General features: G+C 43.6%; 3 protein-coding genes across 3 annotated transcripts; 2 read left to right on the top strand and 1 right to left on the bottom strand.

Moving 5' to 3' along the window:
* The first annotated feature begins 843 nt into the window (after nt 1–843).
* On the top strand, nt 844–7,739 carry LOC147058483 (uncharacterized). Its single transcript, XM_085908971.1, has 11 exons — nt 844–952; nt 1,272–1,424; nt 1,518–1,669; nt 1,745–1,898; nt 2,027–2,180; nt 2,248–2,366; nt 2,479–2,872; nt 2,947–3,107; nt 6,260–6,329; nt 6,401–6,572; nt 6,668–7,739. The coding sequence occupies exons 1-11, from the start codon at nt 844–846 to the stop codon at nt 7,100–7,102; spliced, it is 2,073 nt and encodes a 690-aa protein (XP_085765097.1). The 3' UTR covers nt 7,103–7,739.
* Nucleotides 7,064–11,843, bottom strand: ptgs1 (prostaglandin-endoperoxide synthase 1). Its single transcript, XM_085910907.1, has 10 exons — nt 11,724–11,843; nt 10,746–10,862; nt 10,488–10,628; nt 10,277–10,420; nt 10,034–10,215; nt 9,848–9,931; nt 9,296–9,542; nt 8,922–9,208; nt 8,706–8,853; nt 7,064–8,322 (listed from the first exon to the last, which is right to left on the bottom strand). The coding sequence occupies exons 1-10, from the start codon at nt 11,803–11,805 to the stop codon at nt 7,976–7,978; spliced, it is 1,779 nt and encodes a 592-aa protein (XP_085767033.1). The 5' UTR covers nt 11,806–11,843; the 3' UTR covers nt 7,064–7,975.
* On the top strand, nt 10,094–15,471 carry lhx6b (LIM homeobox 6b). Its single transcript, XM_085910910.1, has 9 exons — nt 10,094–10,318; nt 12,483–12,583; nt 13,354–13,497; nt 13,574–13,695; nt 14,003–14,223; nt 14,309–14,409; nt 14,499–14,594; nt 14,676–14,877; nt 14,974–15,471. The coding sequence occupies exons 1-9, from the start codon at nt 10,225–10,227 to the stop codon at nt 15,063–15,065; spliced, it is 1,173 nt and encodes a 390-aa protein (XP_085767036.1). The 5' UTR covers nt 10,094–10,224; the 3' UTR covers nt 15,066–15,471.
* The last annotated feature ends 2,760 nt before the right edge of the window (nt 15,472–18,231 follow it).

Here is an 18,231-nt window from a genome sequence, read left to right as displayed (position 1 = left end):
CGAACACTCGTATGAGTGTGTGTGTGTGTGTGCGCACGCGTGTGTGTGGCAGCTGTTTATCGGCGCCCTCTCAATGAGCGAGTGTATCGAGAGGACACGGGGTTTGCACACCGAAGGTCTACACAGCATCTCTGCAAAGACCACACATGCAAAGACTTCTTCGGTACTTGGTGAGTTATTCAACTATTACAAGTTGTGTAATGCGTGTATTATTGATACCAGGCAATGGGGGATGCACATAGTTATTTGTTTCCACGGAGGATTTCCAATTAGCAAGTAGAGAGGTTATTGACATGCTTACAAGTGTAAATGACGTGTTGTGACCTTTGTGAGTCATACAAAATGGACACCCACGCAACACGAACGCTAGCAGCCTCGAGAAGAGATGACTCGAGACCGACAATGCCGTCTCGTCTTGAGAGTCAACCACTATTGTGTGAGGGGCCCGCAATTTTGTGCTGTCTTACGAGCCTTATATGTATTTACTCACTCGGCCAGCAATCTTTACACGCTATGTCCGTCCATCTGTCCGTCCGTCCGTCCGTCCGTCCGTCCTTCCTTCCTTCCTTCCTTCCTTCCTTCCTTCCTTCCTTCCTTCCTTCCTTCCTTCCTTCCTTCCTTCCTTCCTTCCTTCCTTCCTTCCTTCCTTCCTTCCTTCCTTCCTCCCTCCCTCCCTCCCTTCCGTCTACCCACCCACCTAGCAGTGCCTTCATCCATTCATCCATCTCTACCAGGTTCACACCTCCATCCTAACCCAGTCATCTTCAAATGCAGGCCCCCTGAGCTAGATCAAAAGTGTGCCTTCTTCAGTGTCATGCTAATGGCGCATTACATAAGGCAAAAATGTGCTCGCCAGGCATGCGCGCCATCCCCTTACACGGACGCGGCGAGATGGCCATGAAAGCCGATATAGGATCAGACGTCGCCCAAAGAGAAGATGTTGATGTTGCCGGTACAAAGCTCGGCAAGCTCGTTTCATGTCATTCCCATTGAGGGCGGAGTGCACAATGCGCTCGATAAAATGGCTGGCCCCATTCACCCACCAAAGGGGACCAATAGGGGAAAGCGAGGAGGGGGCTTAAGAAGCAGAAAAAGAACATGAATTTTCCAGTTAATATTGAGGAATCTTCAAGAGAAAATGCGTTTTTGGGTCATCACCACATCCTGCGAGCAAACTAATTGGAGATCGAGAAAACGTTCACGGAGACCTTTAATATGATATATTAGTCGATAAGATTTGCCGGCTGTTGATTTTTTTGACTTCACGACAGTACCTGCTTGTCAACGAGGGACACAATGGCTGAAACTGTGTGGCGGTTTCTTGACGGTGGAGTTCTTCAGTAGGATGCGCGTCTGCCCTCCACAGATGTTTCCCGGCCTCTGCTTAGTCGTCCTGTCCAGTCTGACAGTCTCGTCCCGGCCGGGTGAGTGAGTCCGGTTCCTACGTGCACGATAGATGCGCGTAGATGTTTTGTAGATACCTTTTACACGAACGTGACACGATGGTGTTTGGTCAGGTTTGGAGGAGGTGTTTTTTGGTCCAAGAGATCAGACGGTCAAAGAAGGAGAGGAGGCCTCCTTCCGCTGCGTGTCCGGCGAAAGCTCGTCACCCGCCGCCATCCTGTGGATCAAAGATGGCAGCGTTCTCACCACAGGGAGGCAAAACCAGGTGCTGCGAGTGAAAGCAGAAGATTGATAAGTTGGCTGGAACTCATCGATTGTGCTTTTTCTCCGTCTCGCTAAGGGAGAATACGGAGGCGGGCGTCAGAGGAAGACGTCGGGAACGCTTCGTCTGGTTAACGTAAGCGCGGAGGACGGTGGCGTGTACGTGTGCCAGACCTTCAACCCTTCGCTCAACATCAGCCGGAGGAGCAAGCCAGCCAAGCTCACTGTGCTTTGTACTCAAACTATTTTCACATTTTCTTCCTTCCTACTTTGTAATGTTCAACCCTAACCCTGGCTATGAACCCTTGATTTGAAATCCTGAATTAAAACTAGTTTATCATTTGATCATTTCCTTGTCTAGTCGCCCCTTCGGTGACCTTACGACCCCCCGCCTTATCGGTACCCTTGGGGGGCCGAGCGTCCCTGCATTGCGAGGCGTCGGGCGAGCCCCCGCCGTCCATCAGCTGGCTGAAGAGAGGCCACTCCAAGCAGACGGGGGCCAAGATGACCTTGGGGTGAGTCGCTGTTGTTGTCATCGCTTTTGAATAAAGATTTAAGGTTTAAACGGGGTTTTTCTCCCAGAGCGAGGAACGCCACGCTCCGCATCGAGTCTGCTCGCAGCTACGACGAAGGCACGTACGTGTGCGACGCCTCCAACGCGCTCGGTCGCAGTCGAGCCACGGTCACGCTTGCCGTCGCGGGTACGAGCTCGTATTCTGCCTAGCGACAAAACGTATCCAAGCCAGTTTTAGTTTTAGATTTCACTCGGAGGTCTTCGAACCGTGCCGAGATTTGAAACCTTCCCTCTTTCAGGCTCCTCATCCTGGTCTTCAAGCGTGTCTCCACAACTGCGGTCCACGAGCGTCCCTCCGGGCCAGACTTTGGTGACTCAGGTGCAGCCTCCCGTGCTGTCGCCGCCCTCGTACCCCAACTTTCGGCAGCCCGAACCCCAAACGGACACTCGGCCCACCACGCAAGCTGCCACACGCACGCCTCACATCAGGGCAACCAAATCTTCTCCAGTCCAGCTCGAAAACTCCCTGCAAAGGCCTTCCATCCCGACCCTCGGTCCTACCCCGGAACCTGGCGAGGTCAGGGGGCTCAATGATTCCGTTGAACAAAATGGGAGCCGGCGGGATCAAGCGGGAGCGGCGGACAAGGAGCAGAGGAACACGTCGCAGTCGGCTGTGACCGGCAACGACCCTCCGTAGGTGCACACAATGTTGGGAATTAGTTTTCACTTTTTGCGTCATCTGCTTACCTTCCTGTTTGCCTTTTCAGCTCCAGGGTGACTCCGCAGTCGCCTTCGTGGTTGCCCGTCCTGGAGAAACACGACGTGCCCATTGTGGTGGGCGTGGGCGTGTCGCTGGCCTTCATCTTCGTCACCGTGGCCTTCTACTCTGTGGTGCAGAAGAATGAGCCGGCGCCCACTGGACGTGCAGGTTGGTTAAGTAAAGTAAAAAAAAAAAAAAATCCAGTTCTAGTACCTTGGTTTGTGCCAGGAAAAAATAAGCTTACCAAGTTCACGCAGAAGAGTGTCGTCCAGAAAATAAGAAAAAAAAAAAAGCCCGCATTTCAACGCCTGCCAACTGTGGCTACTTGTACTTTGAAAATAATAAAAAATAAAATAATCATAAATAAATACAATAAATAAATAATACATTACAAATAAATAACAAATAATAAAATAAATAAAAAGCCTGTATTTAAATGCACAAGGGTAGTGGGGGTGAAACATAATTGTGGTGTGTCCTTCAACAAATAAGAAGAGAAGGCCATATTTGAAGGCCTTCGATGTGTAGATATGAGGGACAGCGTATCATCGTAGCTGGATCTAAATTATGCTAGAAGAATGTCAAAAGAAGACCACATTTGAAGGCATTTCATGTGTGGTAATGACGGAAAGTAGGAAAGCCTATTTAAAAAATAAAAATAAAAAATAAAATATGAAAAGGACTTGACTAGTTTGCTATGCAGGAGAGAAGCGCTCCAAAATATCTCGCCCAATTGTCAACGGAAAGATGCATTTGAAGGCATTCAACTGGTGACCATGACGAATAGCTCTGGCATGTTTTTGAGAAATAGGTTCGAAAAAAAAGGCTGGATTATAAAAACGTGGAAGTGCCGTATTGGTGTTGAGTATAGGTACTCAGTGCACGGGAAACAGAACGAGAAAAACCTGAAAACACACCTCGCAAGTTCCTGATTGTCAGCATTTGCATTCGGAGCTAGCTGGCCATTGACAGCCAACATGGTGGCGTTGCGGTCTCACGAAATGACGCTCGTCCTTTTGGCATTGTGCAGCTGCTTCGGCTTCGGGTATGTTCACAGCGAGCTAATCGACCCCGAGATCATCTGCGAAAGTTGCCTACTTGCAGCTCGAGTGATCGAGAATGCGATGCAAGCTGTCGCGCCTAGAAAGCGGCGGCCGGTCGTGATGGAACTGATGGTTGACAACGAGGTGTGCAACAGGTTGCCTCCCAGCGAGCGTTTTCTCGAAGACAACCTGGTCGCCGCCTGCGTGCAACTCTTCGATTCCCACTCCGAGGACTTCTACTTAACGTTGATGAGTCACCCACCCAGATTGTTGGACAGCATCTTTTGCTACCAGAAGTCTTCGGCATGTACAGATGTGGAAGAAGAGGACGAGGATGAAGAACCAGAGTCTAATAACATGGAAGATGTTCCCGTTGCTCAGCATTTCCAGACTCCACCAAAAGATGAGTTTTGAGACAGTGTCATCAGTCAACAAATCTGTGGATAGAACAAAAAAAAAAAAGAAAAAGATGAGCAAGAAAGAAGGAAGACTGAATTTGAAGGTTTTGGTTGGGTGGCTGGGATAGTAGAAGTTTATCCTTAAAAAACAACAACAACAAAAAAACAGCAACAAAAGAAGACCATGTTTGAAAGCATTCTGGGAACGAAGACCTTCCAAAGATGATCATGAAGAATGATGGTAGTGTGTCCTTAAAAAAGAAGGTGGCAGTTGAAGGAGCGAAGATGGTAAAGTATCCTGAAAAAAAAAATAAAACCATCAAAAGAAGGCTGCATTTGAAGGCGTTCCAAAAGTGACTCTAAAGAAAGCGTGCTTGTAAAATCAGCGGCGTAAAAGGGTTAACATCAGCGAGGAGCAATTAAGGAACCGGAAAAACCTGACAAATCTGTCGCCGACGTCAGCCGTCGCTTCTCTGCCTCGGCATTCCGAGCTGCTCCTCGTCAGCCTTCATGCTCGCTTTGCGCTCCTGCGCCGTGACCATGCTCCTTCTGGCGCTGTGTAGCTGCTTGGTCTTCCTGAGCGTTGACGCCGAAGACATCAACCCGGAGACCTACTGCCACAGTTGCCTCCTGGTGGCCAAAGAATTCAACAAAGCAATGCAAGCGCCCTCGACCCGAAGACGGAGGTACGAGATCGACGACCTCATCGTGGACGTCGACGTGTGCAACCGATTGCAAGGCAGCAAGAATTTCACCAAAGCCCAACTGACGGCCGCTTGCGAGAAACTCTTCGATAGCCACTACGATGACATCTACGCCGCTTTCGTGTATCACAAGAAGAGCAGAGTGGATCTACTCCTTTGTTACGAGAAGTCCGACGCGTGCGTGGGGGTGAGAGAACCAGAAAAGGACAAAGGAGCGGATGATTTGCGGAGCGTCGGAGCCAGGCTTAAAAAAAAGCAAGGTCTGCCTGTGCGAAAGCCCTTCAATCAAAAATCGACGTTGAAAAAAGACGAGTTGTGAAAACGGGAGAATCTTTGTTGGATCGTGTGTACATTAAAATATGTTGTCACAACTTATTTGATGGGACTATTCATTCTTTTCCATTGTGGATATGAAGGATAGTAGCAGTGCATCCTTAATGTACAAAAAAAAAGTCTTGTCTTGTTCATTTTAATGATAAAAAATGTCAAGTCGTATGTAATTATGATGCTGTGGGCGTGTCCTCTGATTTTATTGCTCAACTCTCACAAATAGCTCCACACCAAAGAGATCTGTTTAATGCCTCGGGTGGCTGGAACAAATCCTATCATTGTTCCGAGGCTGCAACAACGATGCGCTCTAAAGCGACCACACCGCCACATAGACCGGTTCTACAGCCTGGCTGTCAAGTCAAACTTGTTTTTTTTTTAAAAATAAAAATCATTGGCCTTCAAATGCAGCCTGCTAAGGGCAACTAATGTACATACTGATGCTGTTTTTTTTCATAAGTACCCATAGAATATACATACATATATATATTATATATATATATACATACATATATATATATTATATTATATATATATATATTATATATATATATATATATATATATATATATATATATATATATATATATATATATATATATATATATATATATAATATATACATATGTATATCTATATACATACCTACATTGACACACACACACACACACACACACACACACACACACACACACACACACACACACACACACACACACTTTCTTTTCTCTACAACTATGCTCCCATAAACAAGAAGGCAGCATGAGAAGGCTTACTTGTAGCATTAGGAGTTCCTTCAAATGCAACCTCCCCTGGGCACTTGACACCTTTCCTGTTCTCTTCAACAGCCCAGAGGAACCTGGGAGTCCCCATGCGTCACGCGGAGCGACACCCTGCGGGACGACCGTATGAGAACGGGTGCGTAGAAAAATATTGAGTGCGTGGAAAAATATTGAAACGTGACCTCATATTCCGCATGGCGAGAGCAGGGCCTTCGAAGACGACGAGTGCTTGGTGGTGGCGGAACACAACGCCAACTCGTCAGACACCAGAGCTAGACCTCCAGGCCTGAGTCTGGTCACCGTCCAGATGGAGCCCACGTGCGAGGCCGCCCGCTCGGTCACTGTGGAGACCTACCCCGAGCCTGTGGTGGACACGCAGGTCTTACAATTCTAAACAAAGAACTGTATCATTCAAAATATTTGAGCTTTACTGTTCCTTTCTTATGATGGATGAACTTTGCTCCCCTGTGGTAGATTGACCACGGCGAGGAGGAGGAGACTGACGAGGAGGAGAAGGCCAGCAGTCCCCACAGTGCTCCCAGTTTGCAGTTGACTGAAGAGTGGCCCAGCATGGCGGCGGACAACCAGAGCCTTTGCCAGGACACCCTGCCTCCCCCGTCCTCCTTCCCCACCCCTTCCCCGCCCGATACGGGCCTGCGATCCTCACTCACCCTGCGAGGAGCCGAGGCTCTGGCGGCCCCCCTCCACCACAGTCTCAGCGTCTCGCACGGGGGCGCCCCCTTGATGATCTCGCACCACGTCTCGGTGGGACACGCCACCGTGTCGGTGGACGTTCATTTTTACCCAACGGCCGCCACCATGGTGGGGGCGGGCACGAGCGCCGCCGCCACTTCTACGTTGGATAACAAGCAGGAGAACGAGAAGGGCAGACTCCATCAGAGCAAATGATTTTATAATACAGTAAAGCCAAGGACACTTAAAGCAGCAATTCTCAAACTGTTTTGGGTTATTCATTTCATCCCCAAAACTTGGGTCAAATGAATAAGACACAAAACAACCCGATTTTTGTTGTTGTTAGCAATTAGGTAAATGTTTGGTACCCACTTATATATTTTTTGAGTGGCATGAAAAATAACACAAACCAAAGACATTGGTGTGTGTGTGTGTGTGTGTTTCTCTTTTAAGTGTCGACCGGGGTGGAAAACTATACGAAAAAAGTGAAAGCGCTCATTAAACGGCCAATCAAATGACTATATTTTAAAAAATGGATGGATAGAGCTTTTTATAGCATTACGAAAGAACGCTGAAAATTAGATTTTTTTTTTTCGTCAATGTATGTGTTACCATATGCTGATTTACAATTTCTGATTTATATTACTTTGTTTCATTTCATTGTCATATACAAAACTGACTGACTGTTAATCTTTTTTGAAAAGACCAAAGGAGGGGGACGACAAGGGGCTACAACCGTGCTAGTGTAAAATGTGATGTTCACGATGTTGCTTTCATTTAGGTCGGTGAATGGAAAGACGTGAAATGCAATATTGCTCTGCTTTGAATTTATTCCAGGACATATTGTATTTGGACAAGACAAAAAATAAAGATTAAATATCAGAATTGTATTCTTCCAACTTTTTTTGTTGCTCTATTTAAGATTGAACTTGCTTAATAAAAATTTTCAAGTTGCTCGTAGTTGCTAGAGTGGAAATTTTTTTTTTTTTTGGGTCAAAATAATTTTGTCAATAAAAAAGAATTGTAGGGAAGAGCGACCGACGACATTTTTCCGAATCTCTTAGGGATTTTGTCTCCTACTTCGATGAGTTAAAGCTCCTTATCTTTCTTGATCTTGGTCTCCTCCTGATGGAGGGGAACTCGGAAGCTAACGTAGGGACACCACTTGGTGTTGAGACACACCAATTTCTCCAGCGTGGACGCTTTGACTAAATCGAAGCCGACCTTCCCTCCGAAGGTGCTTGGCTTCCAATACTCGGGTGAGCACAAGGGGTTACCCAGCAAGCCCTTCAAGGAGAAGGGGGCGCCCATCTCGACCATGCTCTCTCCAAAAATGGAGCCAGGACGCGGCTTCTCCAGGAGAATACCCGGGTAGAATTCCAGTGCGTCGATGTGGCCATAGTACTCCAACAAAGCTGCCGCCATGTCCTCATCATCTACAGTTAGCAAAACGTATCTTCATTTTTTTTTTTTTTAGCTTGGTTTAAGACAAGAAATAGCTTGGATGAAGCTTCTACTTATTGTGCAGTAAGTGAGATCCTCATGCATATTTGGCAACAAACAATAAACTTATCATAGCATAAAGAATATAAACAGCATCTACAGTAAATAAAAACAATATCTGTGAATATCAAGTTGTTGACAGTTAGCTTTGATTCAAATATACAAACAGCTAACTTTGTACTTGTCTGTATCGTAAACTACAAAAATATCAAATAAAAATAATAATAATAAAATAAAAATAAATAAATAAATAAAATAAAAATGGACAACTTAGCAGAGATGCTAACAACAGCTAGCATTTTCCTCTTCTGCGTACCTGTAAATTCTTTGAATGAGGTGTAGGGCCTCAAGTTGAACTTCTTCCTGTATTCGTTGAAGGGCTGCATACGTGTCTCTCTAGATTCTCGGATAACCATTTCAGACACTCCGAGCACCACTTCGTGAGAGTTTCGACCTCCGCATACCTGAAAGAAAAATGACCATGAAAGTTGACCAGCACTTGGTAAGCTTTCGTCACTTGGTCTTCTCCTACCTGTCCCGCCGGTTGCCGCGAAAAGGCCTCCACAAGCTTCTCCACGCCGTAGTGCAAAAGCAGCGAGGTGTTGAAGGAGAAACGCGAGTGCGGAATGTCATCGCCATCCACGTGGAAGCTGTCTGGCATCAGCGGGTGCCAGTGATACAGGTGGCAGAACTCCAGGGCGATACGGTTGCTGTATTGGAAGCGCTGGCCGAAGAGCAACGAGGGATCGAACTTAAATTTGAACAGGTAGCCGCTCAGGTGTTGCACGTACTCTTCTGTGATAATCTTGATGATCTCACCTGCAGAGATGAGGACAAAAACTGGATTACATCCCCCTCCAAAAAAAACCCCACACTCCCATCTAGTTCCAGTAAGTACCACGTTACCGATGACAATGAGCCTAGCGGTCTGGAAGAGCTGCTCGTCATCCCAGCTGGGATGCTCTGACTTGAGGACATCACACACTCGGTTGTGCTCCCTCAACCACAAGGTGGCGTACAAGGTCAGGCCCGGCAGCATTCCAAACAGCTCGTGACCGACGGCCAGTCTCTGCTCGGGGGGGAAGCCAACCGGGTACGCCATGTGAACAGGGGCCTCGGACACGCTCGGAGGGTACACCTCACCGTTCACTCGCTGGGGACACACCAAATAAAAGAAAACAACATATAACCTAAGGATGATCACATTAATGGCAGCAACCTGTGGCAGCTAGTCATAGCTTAGCATAATAAAGCCCAAAAAGTGTGAAATAAGCACGTATTTTCCATCATAATAGTTTGCGTAATACAGTGGTTCCCAAAAATCAGCCATTGGTCCTTGCCAATTATAAAAAGCAAAAAAGCTATGCTCACACGAGCTGCACCGGTTAAGCGTTGATGCTAAGCTAACTGCTAATAGCAAACTTTGTCAAAAAAAAACAACATTTGGTTTTCGTTTACCTGATATTTCAGCTTTCCGTCTTTATGAAGACGGAGTTGCAACTGCCGCGTGAGCGTGTCGCCGTAGATGTTGCTTGCATCGACCTGCAAACGAACAAATCAAATGCTGAGATGACGCCAAAGTGATTTATTGAATTCAGTCTTTGTTGTTCAGTCTATGATTCAAAGTTTTCTTTGACAACTCACCCCATGCCCCAGACCTTTGGTGAAGCCTCCCCGTACATTCCGGTCCGTGCGGAAGAACTGATGGGTGAAATGTTGAGCCATGAAAGCAAACATCATGTTGGTTCCCGCCGGATCCGGCCGAAATATCTGCCTTCTGAAAAAACGTTCGGCCAACGCTTTTGGATCAGGCAGATCGGGCTTGCCTGTGGCCGATGAAAAAAAGATCTCAATGTTTTGGGTTATCCGAAGAATCGCAAGTCTTACCTTTGGTTCCCATGGGTAGAGGACAGTCGTCTGGGATTGGAGGTAGGATGCGGGTGTAATAGGAGGTGTTGTGATAGGATTCCCAGCTGAGGTAGCCATACTTGGTGTTGTAAGTCGGGGGGCTGGGAATCAGCTCACTGCGCACTTTGGGATGACAAGACACACCGTTGACACAAAAACCACCAACAAGTCGGGCTGCGTTGGGACTCACCGGTCAGCATGAGTCTCATGAAGGTGTCCCGGAGGAACGAGTTGTTCACCAAGTCCCAGAGCCACTGAAAATGTGTCAGGAGGTAGTGGGTCAACTCTGGGCTAGGTTTGAGCATCAAACCCAACCAGGTCCGGAACTCCGCTGGACGGCAAGAGGAAAACAAACATAACATTGTTCAAAAAGCTGCTCTTTAGTGTTTTTGCATCCAGCTGTCACATTCTCGAGTTATTCTGCGATAACATTTTCAATTGGACTCACGATGGGTACAGTTTTCCCCGTAGAAGCCGGTCCGGGTGCAGTCGCACTCGTAGCTCTCCGTGCCAAATCGTACGCAAACTCCCGAGTTGTGACAAGGGTAGTAGCAACAAGGATTGACTGCACACACAAAAAAAAAGTTTGACAAGTGGTTAGTTAGTGTTCGCAAAGAACAGGTACCGGAAAATCTATTTAAGTACAGAAACAAAGTATTTGGTGTTTTATTATTTCCCCCCCGACTGGCTATCATATCGTGCTAAGCTAATGGATGCGGCTTCATGTAAGCGCAGGAAGTCTGCAACTTTCTGATCATGTCTCCAACAAGCTTCCAGTTTTAACTTCTGGAAGTTTCTGCTAGATAATGACACGCTGCGGTTGTATGTCTTCCTTTTTGGTGTTGAACGACCCGCTAAAGATAAACACATGGGATCCTGCCTGCAAAGAGAAGGCGTGCTAATGAACGCGCACAAGTGATTGGTCCATTGAGACATAGCATAAATAAAGTTAATCATGGTTTTTTTTTCCCTTCAAATTTGCTTGAATATAGTTAATTTGGTTTTGCTTTCCCAACTTAGTTCATTTAATTTGGACTGAAGGCTTATAGTTATAGCAGAAATACTAGAATTAAGAAGTATTATAAGAAGTAAAATACTAAAAGGACTTGTGAAAATAATTGCTCTGTAATTAAATTAACAACATTCAAATTGAAAAGGGTAAATGAGTTAATTGCAATTTTTTTTTTAATATTTACATTTTACAGGAAATAGATTTCTCTTATAAACATCCTAAACTAAAATCAAATATTTTTAGAGCTTTTAAAAAAAACCCACAAAAATAAAACAAAATGCTGCACGTAAATAGAATTCATTTAAAAACATAAACAATGAAAGTTAAAACAGTAACAAAGTTAAAAACAATAAAACAAACACTAAAATACAGATATAAATAAGAAAATAATAATTATAAGCATTATTTCATTACCAGCACCGTTTGAGCTCTCCAGCAGTACCGAGATAATCAACAGCCATATGGACAGCTTGCTTAACTCTAAATAGGTTGACATTTTTCTTTTGCCGGAAAGATGTTAAACCAGGATTGATGCTTTATTGTTGGAATGGAAGTGGGTAGGGAGGGAGACAACACTAGTTCCTAAACGAATCCTAACCCCACCCCCTTCTACTTCTTAACTTTCCTATTTCCTTATGATGCTTTTTTTCACTTTGTGGTTTGTTCCATCACCACGTCTCCTTCTCCTCCATCCTACAAAGTACTCTGGTGCTTGTCTCATGAGTTGAATTCAAATATTGATATATTTTTCCCGCTCCGCTTATTCTTTTAAAGGGAGAACCTTGACGTAGCAGAAGTTGTGCATGAATGCAGCTTTAATGACACACCAAAAAAAAAACAAAAGTGTGACAATCAGGCGCTTTTCATACGCCGCAATTGTCTGCCGTCAATTGCCCAATCTGCATTTGCATCCTCTTCACTTTTGCACATTTAAGTGCGCGTTCAATTATGAAATGAGCTATTAACGTGTGTGTGTGTGTGTGTGTGTGTGTCGCCCCCCCCCCGCCCCCGTCTTGATTGGCACATGAAATTGACACTCTCCTTTCAATCCATCACTAATTGCACACGTATTTTCTCTTTTAATCGATCAGATTTTTGTGTCTAATTGCATCAAATTGTCCTCTGCAGGGTTTAAATTTACCGGTGACAGTTTTTTTTTTTTTTTTTTTACAGTTATCAGTTTTAGGAGGAGGTGGAAATATAATGTACAAAGTGAGCTGCGCGGTCGGTGCATTATTACTTGGAAGTGGGCCGCTTCTGAGAGACAAAACATGGTGAGTTCCTTCGCTTTTTGTATATGCATAATAATTCAAAGCCAAGACAGAATTCATCTTTAGATCAATAGAGAATCCTTGTGAAGTAAATGTGAAGCCTAAAAAAAATTTGTTCATTGAAGAACACGCTTAAATGTATTTAAATAGCAAAAGCCAAAAGTTGTTTTTTGGAGGTTATATTTTCTCTCTGATGCTACGGTGCCCTTTTCAAATCCCTTCGTTGTATTGATATATCGATACTATTTTTAATTATTTATTTTGTAGTAGAATATTCATTAAGTAATTTATATGTCATGTTTTTAAACCATTCTAAAATCAATATTAGACATATTGTACATGCAATTTATAAATTATTAGGAGATTGTTGTTTAAACTGTAATTGATTGTGTTTTATACCCATAAATGAATGAATGTTTATCAAATACATTTAGCAATATAAGGCATGTTTTTACTCAAACCTTTATTTTTACATATTGTGAAAATTATTGATGTATACATTTTGTCAACTACAAATTTAAGCAAATATTGTACATTTCATAGCAACCTATGACAAATTGAATTCATTGAATAAATCTTTTAGATTGAATTTTTACATGTTCTAATATATGGTATAATTGCAAAATACATAATAAATAATAAGTTTACCAAAAAAATAAATGACTCATTAAAAAAAAAAAAAAGTTTTACATGCATGTTTTTAAAATAAAATACATTTAAAGTATAGATAAAATAAATTGTTCACCTGCAAAACACGGACACCTCCGCTGCAGTCCAAGCTGGAGTTGAAACAGGAGACTGGAGTGCGCAGCCCTCCGCGGGTCGCCTGTCGCTGCTCTCCTCCGGCGAAGCCCGAGCAGCGGCCGCAGCTATGCGCCAGCTGCGGCGCGGACATCCACGACCGATACCTGCTCAAAGTACAAACACACCATCTTTTATTCTTTTTTGCCTGTGGTTGTACATCAAATCAACATTTGTGTGTTTGTGTTGAAGGTGAACGAACATCACTGGCATTTGGGCTGCTTGGAGTGCTCCGTGTGCAGGACTTCACTGCGGCAGCAAAGCAGCTGCTACGTCAAGAACAAACAAGTTTACTGCAAGCTAGACTACTTCAGGTAGGACAAAAAAGAAACTACAAGATGCAATTTGTGCGCAAAAAAAAAAAAAGCCAAGAAATAAACTGCTATCCACAGTGTCGAGAATAGGGATGGACACGAGGAGCCAAATTTCAATTTGCGTGTGAGCGTTTGGGTGTGAGTTGTGACCTACAGCAGCTCCTTGCGATTAGACGATTATGCAGCTCCTTGTCACAAAGCAATCGACCAAGCCACGGGTTGTAATTATAAAAACTCTTCAATTCTGGCATTTCTAGCTCAAGGCACCACCACAGTGTTGATTTAACAATGTTGCCGTGTTGTGTAGCAGGTTTGGAACCCAGTGCACCCAGTGTGGCCGTCAGGTGTACGCCAGTGACTGGGTACGGCGTGCGCGGGGCAGCGTTTACCACCTGGCGTGTTTTGCCTGCTTCTCCTGCAAACGCCAGTTGTCCACAGGCGAGGAATTTGGCCTGGTGGAGGGCAGGGTGCTCTGTCGCGCTCACTACGATGCCGTACTGGACAACCTACGCAGGGCCGCACAAAACGGTACGGTAATCCACACGTTCTAAGCGTATAGTGGCTAGCATAAGAAGCTAACATAGCAGTCAACACACTTGTGCTCCTCCTGAAGGAAATGGTCTGACCCTGGAGGAGGCTCTGCCCTCCGACCAGGACGGCCAACCCAAACCTGCTAAGAGGGCCCGGACGTCTTTCACGGCAGAGCAGTTGCAGGTAGGTGGCGCTATAAACTTGACCACAGTAGACCATAGAACATAAACTTGAAAAAAATAAACACACAGGCATCGGTCTTTTTGGTGCAGGTGATGCAGAACCAGTTTGCCCAGGACAACAACCCTGATGCTGTGACACTGCAGAAACTGGCGGAAATGACGGGACTGAGTCGACGGGTCATACAGGTACGAACCGTTTGATACCTACAGAAAAAAAAAAAACAACAACCCTCCAATGAATTAAAATGGACTTTTGATTTGCTGCAGGTTTGGTTCCAGAATTGCCGTGCTCGCCACAAAAAGCAACCTCCTCCTCCGGCTACTAGTGGATTCCCCTATCAGAGTTTCTCACTGGCAAAAGTGTCTTCCTCCTCCTCCTCTTCCATCTCTCAGCATGAAGACCACAGACAGTTTTCCTCTTTCACCAGTATGGATCGACAACTACCGGGCCAGCACCGATACCCGGACAGTAAGACAGCATCCTGTAACGACTAATCTAGTTAGCTATCTATCCACATAAAGCACCCTTGCAACTAAACCATCAACCATTTGTGTCATCTTCTAGCTACAGGCCATCCCTTCTCGGCATTTGCAGCTAGACCAGGACACTTGAGCCATGCTGGTCTTGCTCTACCACAAATGCCCGTCAGTCGCTGACATCCTGCTTCTACTTGTCATGATGACATACGATCAAAGGTTTGAAGAACAAATGCCACCGATGCCCACATAACGGTCAAGGCGAGAGGTGAAGATATCAAAAAGGGGCAATACAGAATAAGAATAGCGTAGTCCTCGGTGTCAATACCTAGAAATGCTTTATTAGAAACTCTGGGATGATTTAAAACCAGATTGTAAAATGTCAAGAATGCCAGGCATATAAAAAAAGCAGTTATTTGTTCATATTTTTTGACCCCTCAAAAAAAAGTGTTTAGAAAAAGATATTGAACCGACCACGCAGATTTTCTGTTTTTTATTGTTGATGAGCGCATCAGCAACTCTTCTGAGTCAAAGTAGCACTCGCCGTGAACTCAACAGCTGCTTGTACATGAATCGATATTGAATAAAGACGAGGTTGTCTTTAAAAGTATGGTGTTGACGTGAAAAGTGCATTTCTTAAACATTCCCGTTACCACCAGCAATTGCGGGTGATCGATACGGGCGTCTAATGGCCATTGATTTGACAATTTCTTGGCGTTCTCAACGTAAAGGACCTTCACTTGTCACACCGACTGATAGCTAATAAGATGATGATGCAACAAATGTATATATAAATACTTATGATTGCTACAATTATGTTACGGATAAAGTACAATATTATTCTATTGTTACATTGACAAGTTAAACATGTCAGTGGTGTTGCTAGCTAAATAATCAGACTGACGTCATTGTTTGAAACTTTGCGCTGTAATGAGTCGTAATTAGCGCCACGCTAACATCAACACAAAGGCGGCCATTTTGTCTGATCCTCTCCAGGCAATTTTGGGCCACCTGCCAGTACCACACTGCACAAAACAAATCAGCGTCAAAGCATGCAACGTGGAAAACCAGCTTTTGATGGTTCCTCAGGATCTTCCCTGCGAGTTCGCCGCCATGCGCAACCCAGCGCTGATGAATACAGCCCTGATTGCACACTAATCACATTTATTATACAACAAATACTGAGATGTGCTACTGACGTTTTTTTTTTTTTTTACCTGAAGTATTTCTATTGGATCTGCTTTATTTTGTGGTTTAAGGTGTTCGCTATCATAATTACCCGACAAAGCCAGTTGTTCCGTTCTTTAGATCGTATGTGTATGAACATAGTAGCGCCTTGAAAAACAAATATTTTTTTCTATTCTACTCGTCAATTGGCTTTTTCTTGAGATAAGCTGCAGAGACAATGGAAATAATTGAACATTTGGTGTATCATAATTAAACGCTGCAATCAAATTCCATCTGGTGTCATCGCTTCTGCCACTAGGGGGCAGTATAATTCAATCATGCAGACACAAAGAAAAATAATTGTGCTTCTACTCTTGTTAAGTGTCTCAGTAAGTTTTTTTTTTTTTTCTTGGTCAGTTTAACTGCAGAGAGCGACGGGCAGCCAATAGGGGTAAGGCATTTCATTTTTTAGCGCAGAAATATAGACACAAGACCTAATTTGGTGTTGGGTGATTGAGTTACTCTGACTAATGCAAGTTAATAATAGCACAAATGTGTGCGGATGCGATTGAGTAAATAATGGAAGTTACTGCAGGTGAGTCACTGAATCAGGTCAGTCAGTCACGGTCATACAATCTTCCCCGGAGACTCAAAACAGGTATCACACACATTTTTCTATCCACCTATACTGTACTCTCACGCCAAGTTTAAAATATATTGTACATGATGTTGTACATGCACTTTTATTTTATATGCATATACACTATATTGTTTAATTTTAAAAGGAATAAAAACACAAGAGCTAAAGACAGACGATATTAAGTTACATTAAAGTTGATGTAATTGCAACAAGCAACATATATTTAAATTGGATGATTGTATAAAAAATATATACTATATAAAATAAAAATGACTAAAAAGAAATGACTTATTATGCACTATTGCGTGAAACATTTGAATAATTTTTTCATGAAATAATTTTATTTTAAATATAAATTAAGGAATACAATTAATTCAAAAAGTAATGTTAACATTTTTATGTGGTTAGTTGAATATGGTAGTATTAAATAATATGAACTAATCAGTGATATCATAACATGATATCATATTAAAGTGAATGTAATTGCATGAAATAAAGAAATAAAACAAGGCAATTGTTGAATTTTGTTTCCCGTTATTGATCAAGCCAGTATGGTCAATTTTTGGGCTAGGTAAATCCTGTCTGCTTTGTGGTGACGGATATCTTACAGGAAATGAAAGTCAATATGGCCTGAACGGCGAAGAGTCAACATGGCTGCGTGTGAGCGTTTTGTGCACGCAAAACCTGCTTTGCACTTCAGGCCGGGAACGCCCTTTCATTTCTCAGGGGTCTTTGCTTTCTCCTCATTCTTTGGTACCTTTGTTACGAGCGCCAGGGCCCGCTTTCTCAGGTCCCGGTTGTGCAAACCCGTTGTTGAGTACAAATATGCGACCAGTGTACTTTACTTGAGTATTGATACTTTTACCTTTACTCTCTACGATATCTGTACTTTCTATCAGATTATTGTTTCTTAGAAGTGAATGAAAAATGTTCGTATAACTACAAAATATTTAAAAATGTACATTTTACTGACTTTTGGAATAATGCTGACGCGAAAACAGATTAAAGACAAACAGTGCAGCGACAAATTCAGACATTCAATGGACTAGTACTCACAGTCATATATTCTTTATCATCTGTGCCCATCCGTCAGAGTGTCCCCCAGTGGCCAACGCAGGCAGCAGCAAAATGTCCATGGGAGTGAATAAGAAAGAGTTACAAAATCGGGTTAATTTTTTTTTTTTAAATTCTACATAATTATATCATCACTGTATGTCTTCATAAAGTACAATATTATAGAGTGATTTTTTCTCATTAAAAAAAACCCACTTCAAATGTTTTTGTTGGTTATTTGGGGAGGCTGGAACGGATTAATGGCATTCCCATTCATTTCAACAGAGAAAAAGGATTTGTATCTGAACTTTTCCTACAGACAACTTGTGTCATTGAGGGTCAGTTTTTAGACTTATGTATCGTCTTCCATCGCAAAATGCTTGATACAAATGTCAATCCGATGATTCTATTCACATTTATATCGCCTAACAATCAACCATTCTTCCAAGTTGCATTTTGGAAGGCAACTTTTTCCACCTCCAGGGT

This window comes from Syngnathus leptorhynchus, chromosome 4, assembly GCF_054491065.1.
Source record: "Syngnathus leptorhynchus isolate UIUO chromosome 4, UIUO_Slep, whole genome shotgun sequence".
Taxonomy (NCBI): Eukaryota; Metazoa; Chordata; class Actinopteri; order Syngnathiformes; family Syngnathidae; genus Syngnathus; species Syngnathus leptorhynchus.
Note: the sequence above shows the minus strand (reverse complement) of the source record. Positions and strands in the feature narration are given on the sequence as shown.

Bases quoted from the DNA above. Each gene is read 5' to 3' on its own strand.
- LOC147058483 (XM_085908971.1), top strand. From the start codon at position 844: ATGTGCTCGCCAGGCATGCGCGCCATCCCCTTACACGGACGCGGCGAG. The intron at 953-1,271 runs GTACAAAGCTCG...ACTTCACGACAG, and splicing joins AGAAGATGTTGATGTTGCCG to TACCTGCTTGTCAACGAGGG. The intron at 1,899-2,026 runs GTACTCAAACTA...TTCCTTGTCTAG, and splicing joins AGCCAAGCTCACTGTGCTTT to TCGCCCCTTCGGTGACCTTA.
- lhx6b (XM_085910910.1), top strand. From the start codon at position 10,225: ATGAAAAAAAGATCTCAATGTTTTGGGTTATCCGAAGAATCGCAAGTC. The intron at 12,584-13,353 runs GTGAGTTCCTTC...CCTCCGCTGCAG, and splicing joins CTTCTGAGAGACAAAACATG to TCCAAGCTGGAGTTGAAACA. The intron at 14,595-14,675 runs GTACGAACCGTT...GATTTGCTGCAG, and splicing joins TGAGTCGACGGGTCATACAG to GTTTGGTTCCAGAATTGCCG.
- ptgs1 (XM_085910907.1), bottom strand. From the start codon at position 11,805: ATGTCAACCTATTTAGAGTTAAGCAAGCTGTCCATATGGCTGTTGATT. The intron at 9,543-9,847 runs GTAAACGAAAAC...GTGTGTCCCCAG, and splicing joins ACGGAAAGCTGAAATATCAG to CGAGTGAACGGTGAGGTGTA. The intron at 9,209-9,295 runs GTAACGTGGTAC...TCATCTCTGCAG, and splicing joins CGCTAGGCTCATTGTCATCG to GTGAGATCATCAAGATTATC.